This window comes from Parasteatoda tepidariorum, chromosome 10 (assembly GCF_982258835.1).
Source record: "Parasteatoda tepidariorum strain Cologne lab strain chromosome 10, Ptep-v5.0, whole genome shotgun sequence".
In the NCBI taxonomy this organism is placed as follows: Eukaryota; Metazoa; Arthropoda; class Arachnida; order Araneae; family Theridiidae; genus Parasteatoda; species Parasteatoda tepidariorum.
This window is the reverse complement of record NC_141764.1, coordinates 51,464,373-51,490,642: the sequence shown is the minus strand read 5'-3', so window position 1 is coordinate 51,490,642 and position 26,270 is coordinate 51,464,373. Positions and strand designations below refer to the sequence as shown.

Genomic DNA, 26,270 nt, shown 5'->3' with positions numbered 1-26,270 from the left:
ATGGGTGCAACCCCTACAGCAAGAGGGAACTTCGCCAAATTCACCCTTTGGCTCACTTTATCGATGTTTTTGGCGCACTTACTATTTTGAGACTCCTTGCTCTGCATCATCCCTCCCCCGCCACAGATGAGGGACTACCGAGAAATTCATTGACGCACCTGGTAAGGAACCTAGTTCTCTAAAAGTGAAAAAAAATTATTAGTGTCCAATGCAAAAGTCCATGGGTGCAGGAAGTTGCGATTTCTGAAGACATCTTCTGGCACTATAAACAATGTCGAGCTGAATCAAAGTGAAAAAATTTCATTAGTGTCCAAGGAAAAAGTTCACGAGAGCACGAAGTTACAATCCTTGAAGAAATCTTCTGGCACTGGAAACAATGTCGAGCTGGATCTCACGGGCTAATGTCCAAGCTAATGCTTCGTCTCTTGTAGTCAGATGTAGGCTGCTGAGTACTTTCGGAGGAAGTGGTGAAGCATGTATTTGAGATGCAGCTGGTTTTGGCAACGATGGTGGTTGTGGAGGAATCTGACTAAATGATAAAACTGGAGGAGCATGATAATCCCGTTGAAGGATAGGTGGAGGAACCATGTGAGTGGGATCAGTCATTGTAGCACCTACAGTACGTAGAGCCTCAGCAAATATGATCAGTAAACACTCAATGGGGGCGGTGTGCAAACCTCCTAATGCAGTAACTTTGAAGCCAAGACTTCATCTCAATTCTCAATTGTCCTAGCAGGCAGTCCTAATTGTTGCTTTATTTCTTTTCCGACATCACTAAACTCTAAATGCAAGTAATACTAACAGTTTTATAAGTAAATAATATCAATTAGTCCAATTGCACCAAAAATTAGCCAGGGACCACCGGCCCCTGGTGAGCATCCTAGATTTCCCCCGGAATTTAAAATTATTATATTATCTTTATTATTTAAACTAACTTGAAATGAATTCAAACACTTGATCAGGGTGTTAGAACTATTCTTGGTTACATATTTACATCAACATTAAGTAGAACAAAAGGGGAAGAATCTAGGAATCACTCACCAGGATGTGTCATCACAAAAAACAGGTCACATCTTCCCTGCTATGCAAACTCTCTACTGATTCCTAAATGGGTGCAACCCCTACAGCAAGAGGGAACTTCGCCAAACTCACCCTTTGGCTCACTTTATCGATGTTTTTGGCGCACTTACTATTTTGAGACTCCTTGCTCTGCATCACTATCACCAGTATAAATAAAAATCCTGATGAAACACATCCCTGTCTCAGGCCAGTTTTTACCAAAAAGAATTCAGTTAATTCTCCATTTACTTCTATACATGCTTTGCTGTTATCATACATATCTTTGATTATGTTAATATATTTCTCTGGTATATTATAAAATGATAAAATTTTCCATAATTTCTCTCTCTTAACTGAATCAAAAGCTTTACTGAAATCAATAAAGTTTAAATATAAAGAGGTGTTAAATTCTAAGCTTTTCTCAATGATATTTCTAAGTGTGAAGATTTTCTGCATTGTTCAGTATCATTGTATCAATGATTAGCTTGATGATAAAAAGAAAAAATATAGATATAGTGAGTAATTTTTCATAAATTTTAAATTACTTATTAAACATTTTTATAAGTAATTAAAATATTAATTCCTTATACTTATTGTTTGGAAAATGTCAAAAAAAGTATCTGATTGTTCATTAAAACTTTTTCTTCTAAAGGGTTTTTAATTTAGTTTGTTTTAAAATTGTAGTTCAATAAGCAATAAAGAGAATCCATGTGTAGTTTCTAATAATTCATATATTATTTAAAATCATGGAGCTATAAAGATAATTCTATATTGCTATGATAATAGGTTCTATAATGCCTGTTGTTCCTGTCACCCATGCTCCCATATTTGCCTGTGTGTATGTTTCTGATCAAATATTTATGAAATCAAGTTTATTAAAAATCTTGTACCATGTATAGTGTCCAGTAAGCAAATGCCGATGAAAGACACAAAGTTCAATCAAAAAGAGAAAAAATTTTGCATGTTATTTTCCTATTCCCTTCATTTTACATCTGACTAAATACAAAGGATCATCTCTGGCAATTTTCCATTTTAACGTCGTTAACTGTATTTTATTTAAAATAAAAATATCATAAATTTTTAATTCAAAACTTTTATACCATCCTCGATAAGATATGTTTCTTTTATTTAAATTTATTTTTGTAGCATGCTGATTAACCCAGTATGTGATAACACTTGGGATATGCTATGTAAAATATAACGTATTTTTATAATAAACAACTATTAATAAAAACTTTGTCATTGCCTATTAATAAAGTTTACCGTATAGTTTCTACTTCTAATTTCTCTAGTTTGTACTTCTAGTTTCTAGGATTTACAGGGAGGATACGGAACAGTCAAATCTGAGAAAACAGGGAAAGGTCAAGAAATTTTATCAGTCTTAGAGAATTGGGGAAATATCAGGGAATTTTTCTAAAATACATAAAAGTTTTGTTGAAAAGGAATTAATTTGAGTTTGAGGTACATAAAGGTCAGATATTTTTTTTAAAATTGTTCTTGTAGTTTTTCTTAAATATATATCTTTTTAACTTTAATGGAATTTATAAATATTTTTTACTGTGAAAAACATGTACTATTATTAACACCTTTACATTTTGTTAGTATAGTGCATTTTATGTTTAAGAATAAGGCATAACTTAAATATTAATCAAAATATTTATGTCACCAGTTTCAAAAATTAGGGAAATTTCATAAAATCAGTTCAGAAAAATCAGCCACACTGATTTAGTACTCTTAAGGTAACTTTTTATTACAAAAACAATTGTTTTCGAAACTTTTATTGTCTATCTAAATTTAATGCTACATTTTTTATAGGAATTTGAAGATAATGTTATTTTGCCAGAGAAGGTGATAAAACATAATCATTGGTTGAGTGAAAATATTTTTGAACTGGTAAGTAGTTGATGTTATGCTGTATTATACACTTAGTTTTATTTAAATGAGAATAAAATAAACCTAATTTTATGTAAAAAAAATTTAAAAAAAAGAAAAGATGCGAGTAAATTAATACTAGATAACTGAAACTAGCATTTATTAAGCTACATATATTGAGCTCTGCTTAAAGAAATAACATTGGTTTCAGCAAACTATATTTAAATAAAAGGTTTAATCAATTTTAAAGGGAGTGTTTTAGTAAATCTTAAATCCTATGTTTCTATGAAATTTTCTTTGAAATGGCATGTTTTACATAATAAAATGTTCTGAAGGAATAAACTCATTTTAATAATCTATTAATAATTATAATTAGAGCTGTTGGTGTTAGTATCATAAATTATAGGCATTCAAATTTATATAAATATGAAACAGTGCTAGTGAAAATTATTATGTACATACAAAATAATACTAATTTCCTTATGAAGAAATCAGTAATTGAAGACTGTTTTGACACATGCTTGAATATTTCTCTACCTTTTACCTTCTCAAATTCTAAATGAGGTGTGAGTGAAGTGTGTCAAAGGGAAAATCACCATAGTTTATTTAATAATTTTGCTAAAGAGATGAGTCACTTTTTAAACTTCTTGACTCCTGTTTGGGGCAGAAAATAGGGAAGGCAGAAAATACATGGTTAATATGATTATATACGGGTTTCAAAGCTGAAATAAAATGATTATATACAGGTTTCCAAGTCTATTGTAAAATGTATAGATATAGAATGGATATCAAAAACAAAATAAAATTTTAAGTACGCACATTTTTTTAGACATATTTTTAAGATTTTATGAGGAGCAAAATTTCAATTTTTAGTTCAAATCAAGATTTAAAAAAAAAGTGTAAGTACTTTTAATAGTTTATATTTGATAGTATATCAAAACAATTATGTAAATATTTATGTTTATAATATCAATATGAATTGCTATTTGTAAAGAAGACTGTTAAATTATTCTTTGCTGTACCATAAAGTGAAGGGGAAAAATTTGATGGTTTTTACTAGTAAAACTGCAGTTTTTACCTCTATCGGGCCAAAAACTAGTTTTCGACATCAAAAACTTAACCCTGATATCTAACTGATGTACTATCTTTTTTTTAAAAAAAAAAAAATTATAAAAATTAATTGTACTCCTACCTACCTTTTATTTATTTCTGCATTACCTAATTTTATCAGAACAAAATTCCTGTTATTTTGTGAGGTATTTTTAATTGAAAAAGCCTACCTGCCAACTTGCAGATTTATTAAAAAAGATGCTTCTAAGTGGTTAGAAACTTTTATGTTTTAATGTATAAATATTGGTTATTGTGTATTGTATTCATATTTTTAACATTTTAGGAACAATTTTTTGTACAAACCATGACAAATCAATAATTTATGGATAGAAATATATAAAATGTAGCTAATAGACTTTTTAAGCAGGGCTCGAAAAAACTCAGAAATTTTACCCGTCCCCGAGGACGGCTTGTCCAACAATGTACCCGTCCTCCTTTGAAACTAACCCGTCGCTTCTAAATAAGTATAATTTTCTCTTATTTATTACAAACATTTATAAAAATTGCACAATGAATTAGTAGTTACTAGGATTACAAATACTAGAATTACATTATACAGTAATAAAAGAAATACTAGGTTACTAATAGTAAAACCTAGTATTTCTATTATGAAATAATTTATTTCTTTGATGAAATAATTTAAATAACAAAGGTTAAGTTATCTGTCAATTATCATGTCAATTTATATGATGGTACTGCGTTTTTTAAATGAATCAAATATGACGTTTGCCAGTTCCACAATTAAGCCAATGATTTACAGGGGTTTCTGCACAGAAATCTGAAAGAGGTTTTCCATTTAGGTAGATGTTCATAAATGCGTTTAACGCTTCTTGTTTAAGACCAGTAAGTAATGTGTTTTTTTGTAAGTTTATTGCTGAAAAGCCCCTTTCAACCGCTGCAGTACTCCCAGACAGAGAAAACATCAATTCCACCATGCGCAGTATGTTGCTGTATTTCGAGACTAGAGGGTCATTATAGAAGTGAGGAGCTAGACTCTTGTAAGATAACAAAAATTGAAAATGTATCACGAACATTAACGGAAAAATGGCCGTCCGCGCGGGCGCTGGATTCGAGAAATTTGTTGTCCAGTATGTTCTCCAGTATGCGGGGAATTTTTGACCGCCGAGGACGCGTGGTTTTTCGAGCTCTGTTTTTAAGTATTGGTGAAATAGCTTCATTTTTTGAAAACTTTTCAATTAATGGTAGAATCTTACAACTTGAGGGCCGTATAAATATAACATAACCGAAGTAGGAAGTTTTTCTTTAATTTGCTGATAAAGTGGGAAGAAGAGTATGAGCAGCGTTTACGTAGCATTCAAAAATCCGCTTTATTTTCGTATTTCTTAAGTAGTAGTGAGAAACAAATCACACTTGGAAAAATGTTAAATTATATAATAAGTTATATTTGGGTAAATGAAAAAGATAAAAAAAGTTTATTTATAGAATTTTAAAGCTTTATAAAATCAATCAAAATATAATTTTTTTATCTTAAGTTATTTCCTATTTTGAATTTAATGTTAAAATTCTTAAAATTACTGCAAAAATTCTTAAAATTCTAAGATTACTGCAGTAAAAGTAAATGCCAAAGCAGCAAATAGGGGAATATTACAATTTCTTATTTACCCGTAGGTAAATTGCTTACCTAGTGGCATGTGTAATTAGCTTATTTATATTTGCTGACAAGCAGAGAAGGGTTGTCTAAAATTGCCTAAACATGCTTACATAATATTTGAATGTAAGCATGTTTATGAAATTTACAATATTTAATATAAATACATATTATTTGAATGTAGCATGTTGGTAAAAAGGGTGCTAACCGTTAATAAGACAAAAAATATAAATCAAAAGAAATCAAAATTTTCTATATTTGCATTTTTCTCCAGTAGGAGTTTATTTTTATATAAACTTCTAATGCATTTTTTGTATTGTTTTTGATATTAATATAGCGAGAGAGATATGAATATGCCTGCCATAACGAAACTGATATTGCTGAACTGTGGTTGGGTCTTTTGGATTTTTATCTGCAGTATGATCTGAGTAACGCAATTACAATAATCCAAAAGGAACCTTTATCTGCTTCTACACTTGAACGATATGCTCGATTGTTTAATATCCAAGGTAATGTCTATTCTTCCTGTTTCATTTTTTATGTGCCCTAATTTGAATCCTAAGGCATACTTTAAATGTAATTAAAATAAATTTATGCATGTTTATGAATTTTTTCAAAAATTTTTTTTTTTAAATATTTGTTTGGTACACTTTTACAGTGATGTTATATATAGTTTTTTAAGAAATGAGTAAAATGTGCATTCCCATTTTCTTTTAGAAATTTGTTAAAATTAACTTTAAATTTTACAAAGTTAATATTTGCAGAAAGTATCTTTTTTCTGTGATACATTTTGAATTATCAATATTTTCATTCGAAACACAAAATGATTTTTTTTCTATGAATGAGTCTATGAATTCTTGTGTAAGTTTTGTTTAGGAATACAGATTTTTTTTTCAGATTTCTTTAACAAATAAGATTCTTAAATGACTTTTTTTAAATATAATTTAAATTAAATTAAAATTTTATTTAGTATATATGTAATTTACTCACATAAATACATTTTTTTAAAAAAGTAAATGGCATAATCTAAACAAAATGTATGTATCAATTACATAAAAAATGCTGCATTATACTATTTAATTATTAAGTTGCTGTAAAGGGTAATATATCAGTTATGTAAAAGTAACTGAAGTTTTAAAAACAAGTGGTAAGCTGCCACCATCCTTTTTTAAAATCTGATTTACTATGTTAGTGAAAGATGTTGGATTTTAATTTTAACATTAAAAATTTTAGACGAATGAGTGATCTATATAAATAAAGCAGAATGTTTATATGCATGCATGTGTGTATGTACTTCATACAAATCCTCATTTCCAAACCAATCCTCACCAAATTTAGTGTATATACATTCTAGGACACAGTTGGCACGACCGGTTCGCTTACTACATCGAGAGAAAAAAACTTCTCCGTGGGATTTGATATTTTATAATATGACTGATTTTGTAGCTTGCAGCTCTATTCAATCAAACATTAGATCTATGAATTGTTTATCTTTGGTTTCATATATTAGGTTATCACAAATAAAATCAGTGTTAATAATTTGGCAACCTATGGGAATGACGTCATTTACTTCGTATTTTAAAAGGTATATGAAACCATATGTTTCTTATATTGATACTCTTTTATAACGTATTTCTATTGGTTGAAATTATCTATAGAAAAATTATGGTAAATTCTGCAAGTCACATTTTAAGTGATACTATATAGTATTTACTTAATCTTTCTTTTGGTGAGTTGAACTTTTAACTCAGATTATGGTAAATCTAATATTGTAAAGCTGCACTAGAATACACGGTAAGTAATAAAAAAAATAAAGCTTTTATTTTAGGTGCCATGAATGTGTAAAATAGTAATGTTGGCAGGGCCATTCTTAAAGTTGGGCAGACTGGGCTATCTCCCAGGGCTGCTGAAAGAGTTCATAACTGGTTAATGGTTATATTACAAGTTTTTAAATTCAATTAAAATAATCATCTTATATTTTATTTCAAAATATTTTATATTTTGAATGAATATTTTCTATTCATAATGTCTTGGGAGTAGACTACGGACTAGTAGATTAAATGATTGTTATTATTATTTATTTTTTGTTTTTGTTTTGCAGCTAAAATAAAAATAATTAATCATCATTTTTGACCTTTTTTACCTCATAAGTTTCTCTATTTGGTGTAAAATATCTAAATATTAATGTTTCTAATCTTTAGTCTAAGTTCTAAGTTGAATTTTTATGAGGCTTATAAAGCAAGAATGATAAAAGATTAATAAATTTTGAGAAAAATATGTGATTTTCTAAAAAAGTTGGCCAGTTTCCTCACATATTTCATTTAAAAAAATTTTCTTATTTTGTATTTATACCATGTTTTAGTGTATAATACATATATAAATGTAAATAGAAAATTTCAAAATTTTGTCTCCGAAGGTATTAGAGTAATAATGAATGTTAGAGTAATACTGAATGTGGATATATGGTAAATTATATGTATTACCTGTACATCATATTTAAATTCTAATATTGTTCAACTCTATAAAACACTTTTTTTTATAAATTTAGTATGCATCATAAAAGTAAACTTTTTGTCTAAATTGTTAATTGCACATGTCATATGCAAATGTAATAGTAAAACTACAATAACATGGTTTGCATTACATATTTCATTTGTTTTTTCAGATCCCTTTCTTCATGACAAGAACTTGGGAGGGGCTGTCTCAAATGAAAGTTAGTATTACTAATTATATGCTTCTCTGAAAGGAGGTTACGGTATACTTAATGCTACATAGATTTGAGCAAAAAAAAATTGTGAAAGAAGCTGCACTTTTTGTGTTTTATTATTGTTTTTTGCTTCAGTTTATGCTTTCTGTTTTAATCTTTTTGACACAGTGTTTTTTAGTTAGCATGCTTTCATTTTATACCTTTTGTAAGAGTAGGATTGAATTTAGTATAAGAACAAGGTTCTGTTAAGGAGAAATTTGTGTTACCCTTCATAAATTATTTGTACCATAAAAAAGGATCTTTTAGAGATAATTTTACCATAAAAAAGACCCTTTATAAATTGTTTTATTTTAAAAATGGGCCCTATGCACGTTTTTTTTTTGTAAGTGCACTTTCTTCACAATATATTTTTCTTTAAAAAATATAGTGATTATTAATTCCCATCTCTTCTTTTTAACATTTTAAGATATTTTTGATATTTCAATTGATAAACATGAAGGAATAGTCCAGTTAAATAAATCCAGTTTGTATGTAATTTCAATCGTGATAATAAAACTTATGAAATGAGTTTATTAAAATACTGCAAAATGTTGTCAATCCTGTGCATCTGAAAACAAAGCATAAAAACTTCAGTGTCTTTTTATTACTCTTTTATTTGTGGCTAAACAAAATTCTCAAGTTGATATATCTAGAAATAAAGACTAGTGTTTATTTTAAAAACAAGTTCATGAAACAGAGTTTTGAATCAATATGGTGTTTTCTGTTTGAAAATTTCTTGAAAAACAGATATGTGTTCAGACTTTTGACAAGGACTATATATTTGAGTTGTTTAAGTGCTACAATTTGCATTTTACTAATTTTTAGTTTTTCAAAACTATACCAAAACTACCGAGAGTGTTTTATAATATGTTCAAAAAGTCTTTAATTTGCATTTATTTTATTGGTGTAATTTCATATTCAAAATATCCCAAAAATTATTTTAGAAAAAAGTACTTGGACTTATCTTTAAAATATTTTTAAAGCTTGCCCTAAAAAATATTTTCATTTTATAAAAATGTTGTTCTTTATAAAAATTTTACTCTAGCTTTATTTTTTAAGGGAACTTTTAAAAGCATTTATATAAATAGGAAATTATTCGTTCTCTTATTTTTTTTCCTACTTTAGTTAAAATTTCAATGGAATTTTTATTTCAGAGGCACATGAAATAATGAGAATTTTCCATGGAGCAAGAGTACTATTTGGTAAAGAAAAGCCAAAATCTGTCACTAACTTGAAGGTTTGTATTCACTTTATATAGAAAAAATTTTTCTTCCAAGTATTTCTTTTAATTTGCTATACTCAAAAAACGTTTAAAATTCAATGGAATTCATTAATATAATTTAAAATGCATGGGAATATGGTTAGGTTTAAACCAAACTTTTATACTGGAATATCAGTTCTTAAATCCTGTTTATGAAGACTATGTTGTTTTCTACTTCATGTTCTAGACCAGTTAAAGTTTTAAAGAAAACCAATGCTTAATGTATATTTCGTGTCAAATAACATTAACAAAGTTTATATTGTGAATATAATACAGTTAATTTCATTTATTATGAGCTCTGGTTTAACAAGATACAGGTTTAAAAAAGAAATTTTTAAAAAGTGATAAGAGTTTAGAGTTAAAAAGACTATTTAACATACTGTTGTTATAAACGTAATTCGAATTCAACAAGAAATTTTCCATGACTCAATACAAAGTTTCTTGAAAATTATTTTATTGAAACTGTAGGAAATAATTTTTGACTGTTTGTTAGAATTTCATTCACTACAAAAAACACTTATTTATATTAATATGTTCACAAATTCTATCCAGTTTCACAATGTTCTTTATATCTTGCCATGAATCACCCAACTGCAACATATTGCATTGCAGTAACTGACATATGTTACAGCAATGCAAACAATTAAATAGATTGTACGCTTATTGCTATTCTTGTGTCTGTGTGCATGTCCCTTGAGAAATGCAGAATCTGATGGTAATGAGGAGAAAACAATTAAACCATCCTATTAGACATCAGAAGACTTGATGTAAGCTAAGAAATTGCAAACTTTTCTGAAATCAATAAGTGTTAGTGCATAGCTGCCAACTGTTCAGAATTTTTCGGATTCGTTCCTAAATTTTAAAGAAAATCCAATATTTTTATAAAAAAATATCCGAATTTTCAAAAAATTGCAATATTTATGCTTTTTAACCAATCCTTTGTTCTAATCGCCAATTCCTGTGATCATTGTGTAGAACTAATTTTTAGTAGCTTTTTATTGGAAAACACTATTCCAATAGCTGCTGCTGACCATTTCACTGAATTGAATCTTAAACTTCTACTGAGATATGTTATTATTATTTTTTGAAAAATGCATTGTAGTATTTAAACACTATGAAAAAGCTTGCGTCAGAAATATTTGTTTATGATGCATATTATTATTTACCTGTGTTTCGTTATTTGGAGAATAATAATTATATATTAATAAGTAAAGGTAGTTTTTAAACCATTATACTGGTATTCCTAATTATAAGATATTGATATTGTAAATTTTCCTCAAAAAATAGAGCTTATAGTTTTGCTTTCCTAATTTACATAAGGTATTTACATATATTTTTATTAATGTTCTTAGTTAGATAGTTTAAATTTTGTCTTACTTTCGTAATTGGTGCGTATAATTTTGTCATATATAGTGTTCCTAATTTTTGACTCCCTAAGGTTGGCAGCTATGTTAGTGATTAATATCTTGTATGTAGAAAGTCAAATAATTTTAGCGATTTTATCATTAAGCACTCAAACATTGTTCCTAACTGTGTGAATAAAAAATTAAAAATAGTAAGTTATTTTTAAACTTTTTCTAACAACTTTTATTTCTGATAATTTTGTTTGATTGGGTTTTAACAAGGTCCATGATTCAACAAGTGAATCATCTCTGTTCTTACATTCTCATTGTAAATGATTTTGACTATTGTATCGATTAGAATTAGAAAGATTTAAAATACATAAATTTTTAGCTTTTATAATATCCGTATTGAATTGATAAAGTAGTCTTTAATCAGGCTATAATTGAAGGAGAAGAGATAAAATATGGAAGTAGCTGTTATATGAAAAATAGAATCCTAATATACAGTTTTTATAGTTTAGTCAGGAGAGCAGTTGAAATTTTGGTGAATTTTCATATTTCATTCTTATTATGAAAATATTTTTACCCATATTGTTAATAAAATGGTAATTTTAATCTAAATTTAGTTTTTAAAATTTTTTATTGTATATTTGAATAGTAAGTGAAAAATACAAATTTTTACATTATTTTTAATCATTTAATTTTAACCCTTTGAAGCACAGTGGTACGACAGCGAAACCGCACTTTTTAAAAAATTATTCCTAGCGGCACAAAGGTCAATCTCCGAAACCAATAATATTAAAGTATTATTTTAACTTTACTAAACATCACCAGATAGCAGCACTACACTTAAATTATATCTTCCTTTGAAAAAAATAAAAAGTTTTCAAGGCCCTTTTTCATTACTACAAGTTTTTTTTTTTTTACTCAATAAAATACAAAAAAAGTTTGAAGTATATCACTCAGATTTGTTGTTTATGAGCTTCTTTTGACACACAAATTTTTCCCAATAAAGATTCCTCAGAAAAGTATTTAATTTTTACCTTTATATTTTTTGGTTTCAGAGTGAAGCCACTGTGCCCCTAGAACATTATATCCACCAACACGAGTCTTTTTCCCCCTTCCTTCACTCAGATAGTGAAGTGGGTAAAAATTAATTAGGGTTTTTTCTTCATGGGGCTTATAAATGGGGAGCAATGTGTCTCTTATCTATTTCTATTGAAAATAAAGTCTATTACTTCAAATTTCTTATCTGAAACAAGTTAATTCTGCTCATTTGAGTTCTTTTTGAATAAGCGAACAGTCGTATTTAGTTGATGCTATAATATCTATTTTCTACTATTAAAATTTTTCTGCATTTTATTTGTCTTAAAAATTAAGAATTTAAATTTTTTATTATTATTATTATTTATTTATATTGTTGATTTTCAATTAAGATAATCAATTTCAATTCAATGATAATCAATTCATTTTATTTTATATTTATTATTATACATTTTATTTTTATTATTATATATTTCTGTACTATTTATTTTATCCTGATATTGTATAATATATATTATATTTTACTTAGAATATTTTTTGTGTTTGAAATTCATGCGTTTTATTTTTCACTAATATATATTTTATTATATACTATTTTTGTATTATATTATATTTGTTAAAGCCTTTTTTGGTCTTTAAAATTATATAAATAGTTTTAGTACTTTAAGTTTATTGTTTGATTTCTGAAAAGTGAAAATTTATTGTAAAAAAAGTTAAAAAAGATAATATTTTTTTTTCCACATGAAAATGTTCTATGTGGACACTGGTTAACCACCGAAACCACCACCCCCTGTGTGGTGCAATGAATCAGAATTTTTTTTAAATGTCATTTTCCCATTCTTAGATCCTAAGCATCATAATTAGTTTCTCAATTTTAAAAAAATATGAAAATTTATGTTCGTGTGCCTCAAAGGGTTTAAACCAAAGTTTAAGAATTGATCGAAAATTAAATTTTAATTGCACATTATTTTTAAATATCATTGCTGAATCATCCAATCACTATATCAAAAGTCATTAATTTATTCTATTTTTTATATTGCTCACATTACTTTTTTTTTCTTTTAAAGCATGAAATCTAACATTAATGTCTTAAAATGCCTTGCTATTAAGCAGATAAATGCAGAATATGTTTATGTTATTGCTTTTTAATGGCAGTTCAATGATAAAACTCCATGTGGCCTAAAATTGTACATGAGTTGACAACAGTTTTGTTAGAATTACAACTCCTGAGATACTGGAAAGTGCTTATGTATTAGCTGGCATCATTTTAAAAATGGGGCTATGGCTTATTTAGAAATTTTTATATAGTTTACATTTTGTATAACTTTAACTTTTAAAAACTTCCTAAATATTATTTCATATATTTTATTCATTTATATTTTAGAGCCATTACTTTTCTACAATGAACCTCACTGGTAAATACATCAAAGATTTAGATTGTTCATTATGTGGAGCTTATGGACATGATATAAGTAAATGTAAAAAGTCAAATCAACAACAATCACGTGGAAAATTTTATTTCAGTCATAGAAATAAAGTGTAAATTATATAAATGATATGAACTGTAACTAATGGCAAAAAGTTTCATTTATTTCTTTTTTTTTTTTCAAATGAAGCCTTTTATGTAAAAACTGTACATATGTTTAAAAATTTAATAGCATGTTATCGAATTTTATTATACATTTCTTTTTGTATGCTTATTTTTTAATCACATTTCTAAGTAAAATATCTTTTGTATATAAACATAGTTGAATTACTTTTAGAAAAACTAGTCAAAAATTTTATAATTTGATATAATTTATTTTTAAATTTAGCTTTCTTAACATAAATCCAGCATTTATGTTTTTCTCGCTTCAATTTTTTAATTGTATGTCGACCAATGATATCTATCTTTAACTTCTATATACTGTTGAAGTAACACTGATTGTATAGTAAATATCACCTTAAAATTGATACAAAACAGTTTCAGGTCTTAACTGTTAAACATTTCTTCTTCAAGTTTCAAGACATTACCTATTTCTTTGTTCATATTTGTTTCTGTTCTGAAAGTTGTTTGTAAAAAAATGTACTTTATGATTCATGAGTAACTTTAATATTAAATATTTATAAAATTGTGAAAATGACAGAAAAGACTATGTTTCTTTTCAAATTTTGAACTTCTGAAATTCACAATTCTAGATAATTTGTGATATTTTATTATTGTTATGAAAAAATTGTGTTAATCTCAAATTTTTTTTAGAAATTAAAATTTTAAAGTAATGTAATTTTGTTACCTCTATTTTTCTAGTGTTAATATATTCAACGTAAAAAATTCTTCCATTAAAATATAATATCAAGTTATATAATATATTTACAGGTAATATTATTTGATTTCTAATATAATTGTTTTTTAACTCTTTTAGATATATTTTTATTTTTGAAATTTAAAAAAAAATGCATAAAAAGAAAGTATTTTGGTTAATGCATAAATCAATTTAAGTAATCAATTTAGGTGATTTTTTAACACTATAATTCAGTGAAACATCAAAATGCAACAATTATTGAATAAATAAATACTTGAGAGAAAAAACAGTTTAATGTATAGAGAAGTGATCATACCTGAAAAGAGTTTGCAATTGACCATCAAGTAGCTATTGCTAAAACATGAGTAAACTATTCTGCTACTTTTATTTGCTAAGATAGATTATTATTGGTTCCTCTGCTTCTGATATTTCACCACCTTTTTACAAAACATTTTAATGACATTTCTGTTTATAACTTGATTAGATTGCATTTTTTACAAGATTTAAAACTTTTATTTCATTAACAAAAATTATTTAAATTTGGCTCTCTGCATATGTTTTGAAATCTTTTTTAAATATTATGAGCATAATAGTAAAAGCTTATTCATATTTTTCACGCCAATGAGTTAATGTAATATAATGTGTGATGAATATTTCAAATATGTGAATCCTTTAATTCAATATTTATTTTCTTTATTATTTATACTTACCAATTTTCTGTTTTTTTTAATTGTGTATCTAAAAATAGATATTTTAAAATACTTCTTTAATTGCACTCACATCTAAAGATTTATTCAATATCTGTTAATAACAATGTATTTAAACATAAGACTTTTGTATAAACATTTATAAATACAATACTTACACATTTTTACTTTTTTGTTTATGTGAATATTGTTTTCTTAAAGTTTGAAAATAATTATGGTTGTTAAATGTCAAAATTTAAACAATTACTAAAAATGAAATTTCAAAATTACATGAAATCTTAAAATATATTTAATTTGCTCCCAAAATTCTTAAAATAATTATAGTGAAAATTTATTTTTTAATTATATTGATTAACTATAAATTTTGTACGATATTGAGTTCTTATTTTATAAATTAAATGTATTAGCATGTATACATGCATTTATTAAAATTTACCATACATTGACTTAATATTACTCTTTATTGTGTATCTACTCTAATTTAGTATAGGACGACTTAATTAAAAGTATTTGAATTTTTTTATTTATTTTAAAATAAGATAAGCTTCATTTAACAAATTTATTTTTAAGCACTTTGTAAAACATGATTATTAAAATACAATTATATTAATAATAGTTGTGTTTTTATTGCTACAATTCTTTAGCAACACCTTTTTCTTGTTTAATTTTTATCAGCCAATTTATACATTGAGTTTTTATTGTGCACAAGCAGCAAAAACAATATAATTTAAACTCAGTACTTTACAATAACTCATTGGATTAACCAATGAGCCATAGCCGCTCTTAGCCATTACTGCAAAAGTTATGCCAATTTGACATTTTAAACTCTAACAATGATCCTACTGAAATAATAAAAATAAATCTGTATGTCTTAATTAATGGGGAGAAGGGAGTTGTATTTATACTGCTATGAAAAATATTGACCCAAATTCGATCATCCTGTTGCCAGATTTTCAAATTTTTGCAGCAGTTTTTTTAATTTTTAAAAAAACAAGTATATTCAATGCTCTTTTTCATGCAAAATTTCAGTTTTTTTTTTCTCCAATACTTTTTTTAATGCTTCCTGTTTGAGTTTTGCCCTCTCTGATATTTCCGTCCAATTTAATTCATTTGCATGCTCAGTGGATCTCATTATAGGCTATTTTTTCCTTGTTTTGAGACTTCTTTTTATCAATTTTGCCAAATAAATACATAATCTAGTATTTTTCCTTTAAGATAACTGTTTACTTGCTGATTTTATTGTTAGAAAATGAAAATCAATTCCGTCAAACGAATTTTTATCGCAATTTTTTATTTTGGTTATAGTATAAAAATAAATACTGTTTGTAATTTTCAATTATGCATTTTAATATTCATTAAAAGTTCGACTAAATATTATAATTTTAAATTGTACAAAATATTAAATGTTTTTTATTGTATTAAACTTTTTTCTTACTTAACATTCACTGTAAATGTAGACAGACAATAAAAATAAACCATATAAAATAAACAAATCTAAATATTTTATTGTTTTTTTTTTTCTATTTAATATCAATATTTAACATACAACAGAGTTTAAAACACTTACAACAACAAATTACAGTTGCCATTTTTTGTCAACAAATAAAAAAGTAATAAAAAAAGCAAAATAATAAATGATTGAATTCCACTTTCAATAGGTAATATAATCACACACTGAAATGTACAAATATTTGTCTTTAATAAATGCATTAAAAATAGGAATAAAATAAGAATATCCAAAAGAAACATGAAAAAAGAACAAAAATATAAAAACAATATAGTTTAACTAAAGTGACTATTGAATTGCTTACAGCAATTACTTTGATCTTTTAAATTATTCAACAATTAACTATGAAAAATATGCTTCAAACCCTCATGTGCAAGATTATGTAATAAATAAAGCGTAAAGCACTTCAAAAAATAGCTACAAGAAAAACAACACAAAATTAGATGAGATAGTAACTTACTTGCATTGATGATATTTAAATTTGATAAAATAAAACTGCCTTAGAGAAACATTTGATTGACAAACTGTTTTATTATGTACAATCAAGGAAATTAAAACATTAGTTACTTGGAATTGTATGTACTTAAGTTTAAATTACATAAAAAGAAAAAAACTTTTTAAAAAATCATTACTATTACATTTCACAAAAAAAATAAATATTCTTACAAACAAATATTTACATTTCAATAAAAAATTTTTTTCTTTTCTTTAAAACATACTGAAATTTTTTTAAAGCCTAGTGATACTAATTGTTGAATAGCTTGAATTCCATCATTGCATATATAGATCCTGATTATCTGAATATCTCTGTAAGTCAATTCCAAAGTGGTTTACAGTCCCATCTAGTAATAGTTTTCATTATTTTTCAAAAACTTACTCTCATTTTAAATCTATCCGCTAATTACTTGCATGGTAAAATGTGCCTGTTAATGGGTTATAAAATAAGAAATAACAGCACATGAGAGTTCATCACTGGTTTATTTTAGAGGTAATTATAACTGAATTCCCATTTTAAAATAAAGCATTCAAATATATATATTTCATACAATATTTATTTATAGTAAGTAGTATACATAGTAGTTATATAATATAATGAGTAGAGCAAATTAGTAATTTACATTTAAAAAAATTAATTCAGCATTGCAATATAAATAATGTTCACTAGATACTAATTAATAAATTTAAAAAGCTTTAAATAATTTTTTTTTAAAATTTTACATCAATAATTTCAAGCAAACGAAAGAAACAGCACAGCTAGAACATATGGTTAAAACCTTGCTCTGTTTAAACTGAGCAGCAAAGCTCTCAACTAAACAGATTTCAAATTTATGACTTATGTAACCTAACAGATTGCATTGATTTGTAATTACAAAGCTTTAAAAAATTTCAAATATTTTAGTGCAAAATACATCAGGAAAGGGATAATTCATAAGTAAAAAATTTATAAATGTATGATTAAACTGCACATGCCATTAAAAGAATGCATTTCTTTTGTAATATCAGATCTATATTTCATTAGGTTGTGATATGTTGCTTGAACCTAGTATGTTTCTGTACCAATGGAGGAAGAAATTTTTTTATTAATATTATTCTATATTATATTTCTTAAACCCAATCCAAAAGTTTTTTATGTATATATTTGGATGCCCTACAGCAGTGCTTTCCCATGAAATAGTACACAAAAGATTATTTAAATTTGAAATTTTTTTTAAATTCTTAATAATAAAAAAAAAAACTATATGAACCTTGTGAATTGACTAAAATATGACTTTATACTACTTGGTAATTATTACTTAAAAAGAGTAATCAAAGACTTGCATTTAGTTAAAAGTATACATTCTGTTTTATCCATATCTAATTCTATGTCAAAATACAAGTAAAATTAAATTTTTCAATAAATGAAAATAAAAAGTGAATATAGAAAACATCAACAAAAGAGAATGATATAAGATAAAAACTTAAATTTTTTGATCAGTTTTTAATTACTTGTCTTAGAATGAAAATATCATAAATAAAATTTGATAAATCAGATAAATAAAGAGTCTCTTAATCAAAACAAAAATGATAAATAACAATATCTTTCAAAAACTGGTTCATTAACTCTTTATTTAACAGATTTTTAAAAAAAATTGCTCAAGAAGCGACTAACAATTTCATGGGTAGAAGGAGATGAATATAGAAAAAATTACATCTTAAAAATGGAAATTTTATTTACAACAACTTATAACAATAGCAACAAGTACAGGTATTAAAAGTTAGCACACATCTGCAATTCAGTCAAGATATAAATAAAAAAGGGAAAAAGCAGATACAGCAAAAGCTTTTACATAACTAACAGAATTAATAGTGAAAGATCTCATGAGTTAGTAATAAGTTTCCACACAGAGCAATATCTTTTTTAATTAACATTAGAAAAAAAATAAAACAGCTTGCTAAGTAGAAAAACAACAAGGTTTTGCTCTGAACAAAGTTCAGAACTCATGTTTAAAAAGTAACACCACATACTTGCAGTTTTTTGACGTCTGCTGCAAGGAGTTTTAGAACATTTATATTATTTAACTTTCCCCTGCTTATATTCTTCAGCTTTACTCAAGAGTTGGTAAGCAGAAAGTAAATTTTCTTCAATATTTTATTTTTAAAATTTTTTTTTACGAAATCACTAGTTTAAAGAAAATGTTAAAAATATTATTTAATCATGTGTTAAATGGCCTGCAGTCAAGTATGTCATTCAATTTTTCCAGTAATCAATAAATTTATTAAAAAACTATTAAATTTTTTTTTTTAATATAACATAAAACAAAAATTAAATAATTTATTGGTCTAATAGCAGTGATCATGCCGAAAGGAATTTCATTAATAGCGGAAAATAGGTTCAGTGAAAATAAATTTAGTTTCTAATAATTGATAATTATAGTTATATAATATAGAAGTAGTGTAGTATTTATAACTAACATATTGATTAATAATAAAGCAATGTAAAATTAAAAATTCCTACATTAATTAACAATGTTAGAGTAATATAGATTTAATAATTATCATGTTAATTAATATAGAAGTAATGAACTATCAATAATATAGATATGAGATTTTATTTATACACTTGATTAATAGTATTGTGATCAAGAAAGATCATGTCAAAAGGAATAATTAGTAATCATAGTGGTATAATATAGTATAAATAACTCCCATATTGCTTGATTACAAAAAAAGTGATGAAATTTATTTATAATTAAGCAATATATTTAAATAATATATTACAATAATACCCAAGATAATTAATGTTAGAGTAATATAGATTTAATAATTGTGCTAATAATATAGTTGTAATGTAATGTTGATAATCCCCATATTCATTAGTAAAATAGGAGTAATGTAGAATTAATAATTCCCATATTTAATAATACAAAATTAAAGATATAATAATAGTTCCTATTATTAATGATTTTTAACACTACATACAAGATAACATCAACGCCACTGACATTAGTTTCAATAAAATATCTCATTTTTTTGTTTCATAAAAATGCACAAAAATAATATCAACAAGAATTATATTTCATAAATTAATGATACAATTCATGGCAGCTAGTAAAAGTAAAATTAATAAACCCCTAATTTAAGCCAAGTAAATTTTATATTTTAAAATTTATAAGTAAAGATAGCGGTAAAAATATGTGAAAAGGAATGAATTTCATTTAGTGCAGAATAAAAGAAAAATGAACATACTACTTTCTATTTTAATTTTGTGATAGCAGTGATTTTAGAATATTGAAGTTATTTAGTAATATAATAAATGTCCAATCATTTATTTTTATTACTCAAGATTTAAAAAACGATACTTTAAATAAAATATCTCGTCAATTTTCTTTTCACTGAAAAGAAAATTGCCAAAAATTTGTAAGTAAATTTATTCTGAAATTATTTAATCTACAGTAGTCTTCCTATAATGGAGTCTTTCTATACGGAATTTCTTCCTGCTAAAAATTTTTAATCAGCATATTAAAAAACATAAATATCCTCTTAATAACAAATTTTCAAACATTTTTTTTTCGATTTCTGTCTTTTCTAAAGAACGTTACGATTGATAGATTTTATTGGAATTTATGTGAAACCAATGTGCTCTTGCAAATGCCTATTGCTAGAACCGCTGACATACTATATCGGAATCTATATCACATAATAGAATTCTATGTGAAGAAAAAAAGAACCCTTTTATTCTCCTTGTATTATGAAGATCAAACGTGCCACTCCAAGGACCGGATTAACCTATAGGCACACACCTAGTGCCTACGAAATTCAGGGGCCTACAAAAAACTTGGGAGAAAAAAATTTGTTAACAAAAATAATTTAGCTTTAAAAACAACAAGTGTATTTTGCACAAAATTATGAAGATACAAATAAAAATATAATATTTTTCGCTAATAAATTATTTTGCAGAATCTTATGATATTACTTTTTTTGCGATTTTTGGATTCAACGAAATCTCGTATTATGCTGTCGAATTCCAAACTACGCAAAATGTCGTATTCAATAGACATAAGTGCGAGCGATGCCAAACGATCTTGATTCTCTGGAGAAAGATCTTTCTCCTTCTGCATTTGGTCCAAGAATCGACAAATATATTCTTGATGTTAAGTGTTTACATTGTTATCAATCGAACTAGTCATAATGGTATTATCGATATCAACTGCAATATCGGCAGTATGTCGGCATTGCAGATAAAGTTCGATAAACAAATTTGTAAATTAAAATCCATATTAATAAAAATGTTTAAAAAAAATATGCAAGAAAATTTTAGCATATATTTTGAAAAGAGGGGAGGAGTGGGGAAAGGAGGGAGGGCCCAAAAACGGCTATGCCTAGGGCCTACGAAAGGTATAATCTGGCTCTGGCCACTTCCATATTTAATGATTTTAATACATTTAAATGTATTAACTCCATTTTGAATTAAAACTCATAACTATATATTTTTGAACTTATTACACACACTAAAACTGTAACATTTATGTAAATAAGCTGTTCCAAATAGTGTTCAGTGGAGGGTCACACTAACAACCTCCCTGTAAACCTGTAATTATATTTATATCGAATCAATCCATTATTTATTTAACATTTTGGTTCTTTTTATGAATTATTTAAACAAATACCAAATATATATATATATATTTCAAACTACAATAGATTGCATAAATTATGAAAAAGAGATGCATTTTTATAATATGCATAAGTAATTCAAAATGAACTTTTCAATTCAAAGGAAATAACCAGATTTAACAATACGGCAATCTGTTTTTCTGATAACCATTCTAAACGATTTTTATTATTATTTAAATGTAAACCAAAAACAAATTCAGAAGTAAACTTAATGCTGCTGCAAACCTTAAAATTCAATTTTCTGACATAAAACCTAATTTTAAGACTATTATTAAAACAAAGAAAAAAATTTATTTCTTTACATTAAAATTTTTTCCTGACTCAAATAACTGCAAAGATATCTAACCTCCATAGAATGAAATACTTTCTAAAGCAAATGTCTCTTCTGGAACCAATGAATCTTGTCATAGAGAGACACCCCTACCTTTATTACCCATTTCATTCCAATAGAATGAAAATGATTTAAATTTCTTAAATCAACAAGTCATTCAGTGCATTTAATATATAGGTAAAACTAGCATCTCTAATAAGTCCACCAAGTTCATTTCATTTCTTGAATTTTTAAATAAATAACCCTAACCATTGAAATTTACAATCTACATCCAATAAATACTAAAGCATTCAAATTTCTAAAATAATTTTTTTTTAAAAATGATAAATTTTCCATATGATATAAAAATGTTAATAATTTATTTTAATGATATGCTATTCCACACTATTTCACAACTACAAGTGCCTTTGCGACACTGAGAGCGAGTAAAAGGTGCAGATGTCAAAAATGATGAACTTGCTGGTAGTTGCTTTCTTTTTTGGTGCATTTGATGAGCCATACTTTGGCAGGAATATTCAGCACATCCGGAAGAATTTGTTGCTTTCCTTTCTAAGCTGGTCGATTTTAACTTTTTAGTGGGAATCCTCCTGTTCTCCTCTAACTGGTGAGACTTCTTTTGTGCTGAATTTCTGTTTGCTATCTGTCATCTTGCTGTAGTATCGTCTCGAGAAGGAGTGATTTTGCTGTGGTAAACAATAAACACAAGTCAGTAATTTTAGTAACAAGTTAGTAAAAGGACATAATGCAATTTTTTTGCGGGCAAATACAGGGGTTGGACAAAAATATGGAAATACTTCTATATTAACTAATTTTTTCGGATTTCTGCAGAAATACTTACAGAATTATTCTACAACTTTAGAAGTATTTAGGTTATGCAATTTCTCATACATATGAATAAAGTTTAGAGCTTTCAGAGATTTGACAAAAGGGCAATGAATTGTGAACGAAAAAGAGTGCTTTTGATCACTGTACACTAAAATAAATATAGCAATAACTGCGCAAAATCTCCTAAACTGAGCTCAAATATTTATGGAGATATGGATACTTATATTCTTAAAAAAAACTAACTCTTTTGCCTACGCTTCTTACTATAACTGTAGAAAATTTCAATAAAATTAGAAAAATTTTCAGAGTAATTCTTAATTAATAACAAAAATATTATTTCAGAATTTGAAAATAATTCTTTAAGGAGTGAGGAAGATATGAGCATTTAAGGCAGTCTTTTAATACTGCGCATGCTCGGAAAACATTAAAAAAAGAATTTTTCATAATTTTATTCTGAATCGTACTTGGCAACTAATGAAAAAGTTCCAATTTAAGCACCTAGAAAATTTTTAAAAGTTTCTAGTGATTTTCTAATGATGAAGTTACTTATTATTTTGTGTTAACTTAATGCAAAATAATTATTTTTAAATAATTCTCTAAGTATTTCTTGAGAATTAGGAAAAAAATGTGTTAGTATAGAAGTGTTTCCATATTTTTATCCATCCCCTGTATTATATATCTAACACAAAACAGCAAGAAATTAGAAACTAAAATTTTAGCTAAGTTTTGTTCTTTGCACACCTTTCAGTTTAAAATGAAACATAAAAGATAGGTGAAAAGTTGTGTTATGATTTTTTTTTAATATCTATCCAAATACGTTTTTTTCCACTTTTTATATTTGATAATAAAAATTAAATTTCAATACTAACAAAACGAATATACACAACAGAAAAAAATCATTCTAAACTACAGTCAGAATTTTAACAAAAATAAACTTGATTAAAATAATACAAATTACAGTCAATAATACTAAATATTGGGCGGGGGAAACTCAGACGCTTCGAACACAAACACAATGAAAATCAATACCCCGACTTTTTGCTGATTTATTGAAACTGGTTTTATCATTTCCCGCTTTTTGTATGGAATAAATTTTATAATTATATTTGAGATATGTCGGTCTTATTCAGGGGCAAAAATATATTATGAAATAATTTTACTTGCTATTAAAGTCAAAAATAACAATTTCTTAAACCAGGGAACAGAGTTGACAGATGGAACATCATAATTTCTTATAATTAACTTCTATTTTAACTTTATGAAAAATCGTAGTAGTTTAATTTGGTTTTATTGTGTTGGCACTAATCTTATGTAGATCAGCATTGGTATAAATAAAACTCACATATATTACAAATGATGTTTCTACATATCATTATCTTATGATCATCATGAGAGTCTTGTTTGTCTTGCGTCCATCATCATATTAAGCTTATAAGTTGGTTATTTAATGTTATGTCTCGTATTCTTCATTGTTGATTGTGTAGACATTGACACTAGGGCTGGACGATATAGAAATGTCTTAAATCGATATAATCAACCCTTTTATATCACGATATTAGGTTATATCGATTTAACAATTTAAACGACAAAACTAAGAAATAAATCCACAGTACCCCTTCCTCTATTCAAATGTATTGTTGTTTTTTTCTTAACTCCCTTACAGTCAACTCCTAGTCCACAGAAATTTTGACAAAGTTGTTCTGATTATGAATAATTTTTTGCAGATATTCAAAAGCTTAGTTAAATACTACAATTTACTAATTTTACTCTGTAACTTTTCACTAAAGGTATTGGAGAATATTGTTTACCTCTTTCTTTTGCAAATACAAAATAAGAAATAACATAATATGTGAATGAATTTTTAAAAGAAGTAATATTTTTAAATGTTTCACAATAAAATAAAACTGCAACATTGAAAACCTTTCAATTTTATTATTGTAAAAACACAATTAATAAAAATTGTGGCATTGACAAAAGCTTGTGGCATTGACAAAATCTTCCAGAGCAGTGACTTCATTTCCCTCCAGCATTAGGTGTTTTTTTTTGCTGGATAGTCTTTTAATAACTTGCACAATGGCAACTGGTTTTCTAAAAACCTTATGCACTATTTTGAGGTGCTCCACCAACGTGTGGGACATGCACTTGGCTCTTGGCAGCTTTCTCACTTCTATCTGCAACAGTTCTTGAGCATTTTTAAAGTCTCTCGACATCTTCCAACTATGGGCAATAGCAGAGGTGGGGAACCTGTGGCCTCGAGGCCGCATGCGGCCTCCGCGAGGTTCTTGTGCGGCCCTTTGCCACCTAGTACAAAATGGTAGAGTTCGTTTCAAAAAACAACTATTGTACATCAACGCCATGACAGTTGCGCGAAAAAACCCGCCAAAGACTGAAAATTCCACAAATTCCTTTACTGAAAATTCCACAATGTTTATGTAATTTACATATCTAAAAGAAACGAATAATGTTCTGTGTAATTTGAAAATAAATTAAAATTACAAAATACTATTTACAAAATTTGTTGGTTTCAGATCTCCCATTTGCGTGTCACGCCTTGCTTTGGCTTCTCTGACTCGCATCTCTCAACGCTTCCCTGTTGCGATCTTCAGCAAACTGTAGTTAACAGTGCGTGCTTATAACAGTTACACGGCTTATAACAGTTGTTAAAGATATTATTTGATATTCGTTTTTTTATCCATCATGTCAAATAGTAAGAGAAGAAAATTAGGTGATGAAAACAGAACATTTAATGTAGAATGGGAGCTAGATTTTTTCTTTACTGCTGAGAAAGATAAAATGATGTGTTTGTTGTGCAATACAGTTTTAAATACTTTAAAAAAGCGAATGCAAATAAACACTATTTGACTCATAAAGAACATAAATATTTCGCTTTAGAAGGTGAATCACGAAAAGCTGCACTTCAAAAGTTGAAAAATGAGAAGCATCATCAGCAGGCATCTTTTAGTGCCTTTGTAAATCAAAATTCCGCTGCAGTTGCTGTTACGTATAAAATAGCACATATAGTTGGAAAAAGGGGCAAACCATTTAGTGACATTGAAATAATTAAAGAATGTATTGTTGAAGCAGTGAGTATGTTAGATCCAAGAAATGTCGACAAATACAAACAATTACCTCTTTCAAGAAGAACTGTAACAGATCGACAGCACGAATTAGCGCAAAATGTAACAGAGCAACAGTCAATTTTTTTTATGTTCTTAATGAATTCAGAATGATGGAAAAGTCCTGAAAAACATCTTTTTACCTCCCAAAAAATGCTACTTTTTTAATTAAGAGCAATTAAAAATCGTGTACTTTCGTTTTCAGTTTAAAAAGGAAGTCACGTGACTTTTAAGAAAGTGACGCCATTCGAGCCTGACTCGAGTTTGTTTACACTTTTTCTCCTTGGTGATTTAACGCTTGTTT

The 26,270-nt window shown here is 26.7% G+C and overlaps 2 protein-coding genes across 6 annotated transcripts in view; one reads left to right on the top strand and one right to left on the bottom strand.

Moving 5' to 3' along the window:
• The window catches only part of LOC107447369 (terminal uridylyltransferase 4), a 101,249-nt gene extending 85,603 nt beyond the window's left edge, over window positions 1-15,646 (top strand). For all 4 annotated transcript variants that reach the window (XM_016062259.4, XM_016062261.4, XM_043040574.3 and 1 more), the window contains 5 exons: window positions 2,875-2,952; window positions 5,988-6,159; window positions 8,316-8,363; window positions 9,551-9,633; window positions 13,429-15,646. In XM_016062259.4, coding sequence (XP_015917745.2) covers window positions 2,875-2,952; window positions 5,988-6,159; window positions 8,316-8,363; window positions 9,551-9,633; window positions 13,429-13,587 — 540 coding nt within the window. In that variant the 3' untranslated portion in view covers window positions 13,588-15,646. The remainder of the gene's footprint in view (window positions 1-2,874; window positions 2,953-5,987; window positions 6,160-8,315; window positions 8,364-9,550; window positions 9,634-13,428) is intronic.
• An 867-nt stretch (window positions 15,647-16,513) lies between these two features.
• The window catches only part of LOC107447371 (dual specificity protein phosphatase CDC14C), a 43,064-nt gene continuing 33,307 nt past the window's right edge, over window positions 16,514-26,270 (bottom strand). For both annotated transcript variants that reach the window (XM_043040575.3, XM_016062265.4), the window contains one exon: window positions 16,514-22,708. In XM_043040575.3, coding sequence (XP_042896509.1) covers window positions 22,669-22,708 — 40 coding nt within the window. In that variant the 3' untranslated portion in view covers window positions 16,514-22,668. The remainder of the gene's footprint in view (window positions 22,709-26,270) is intronic.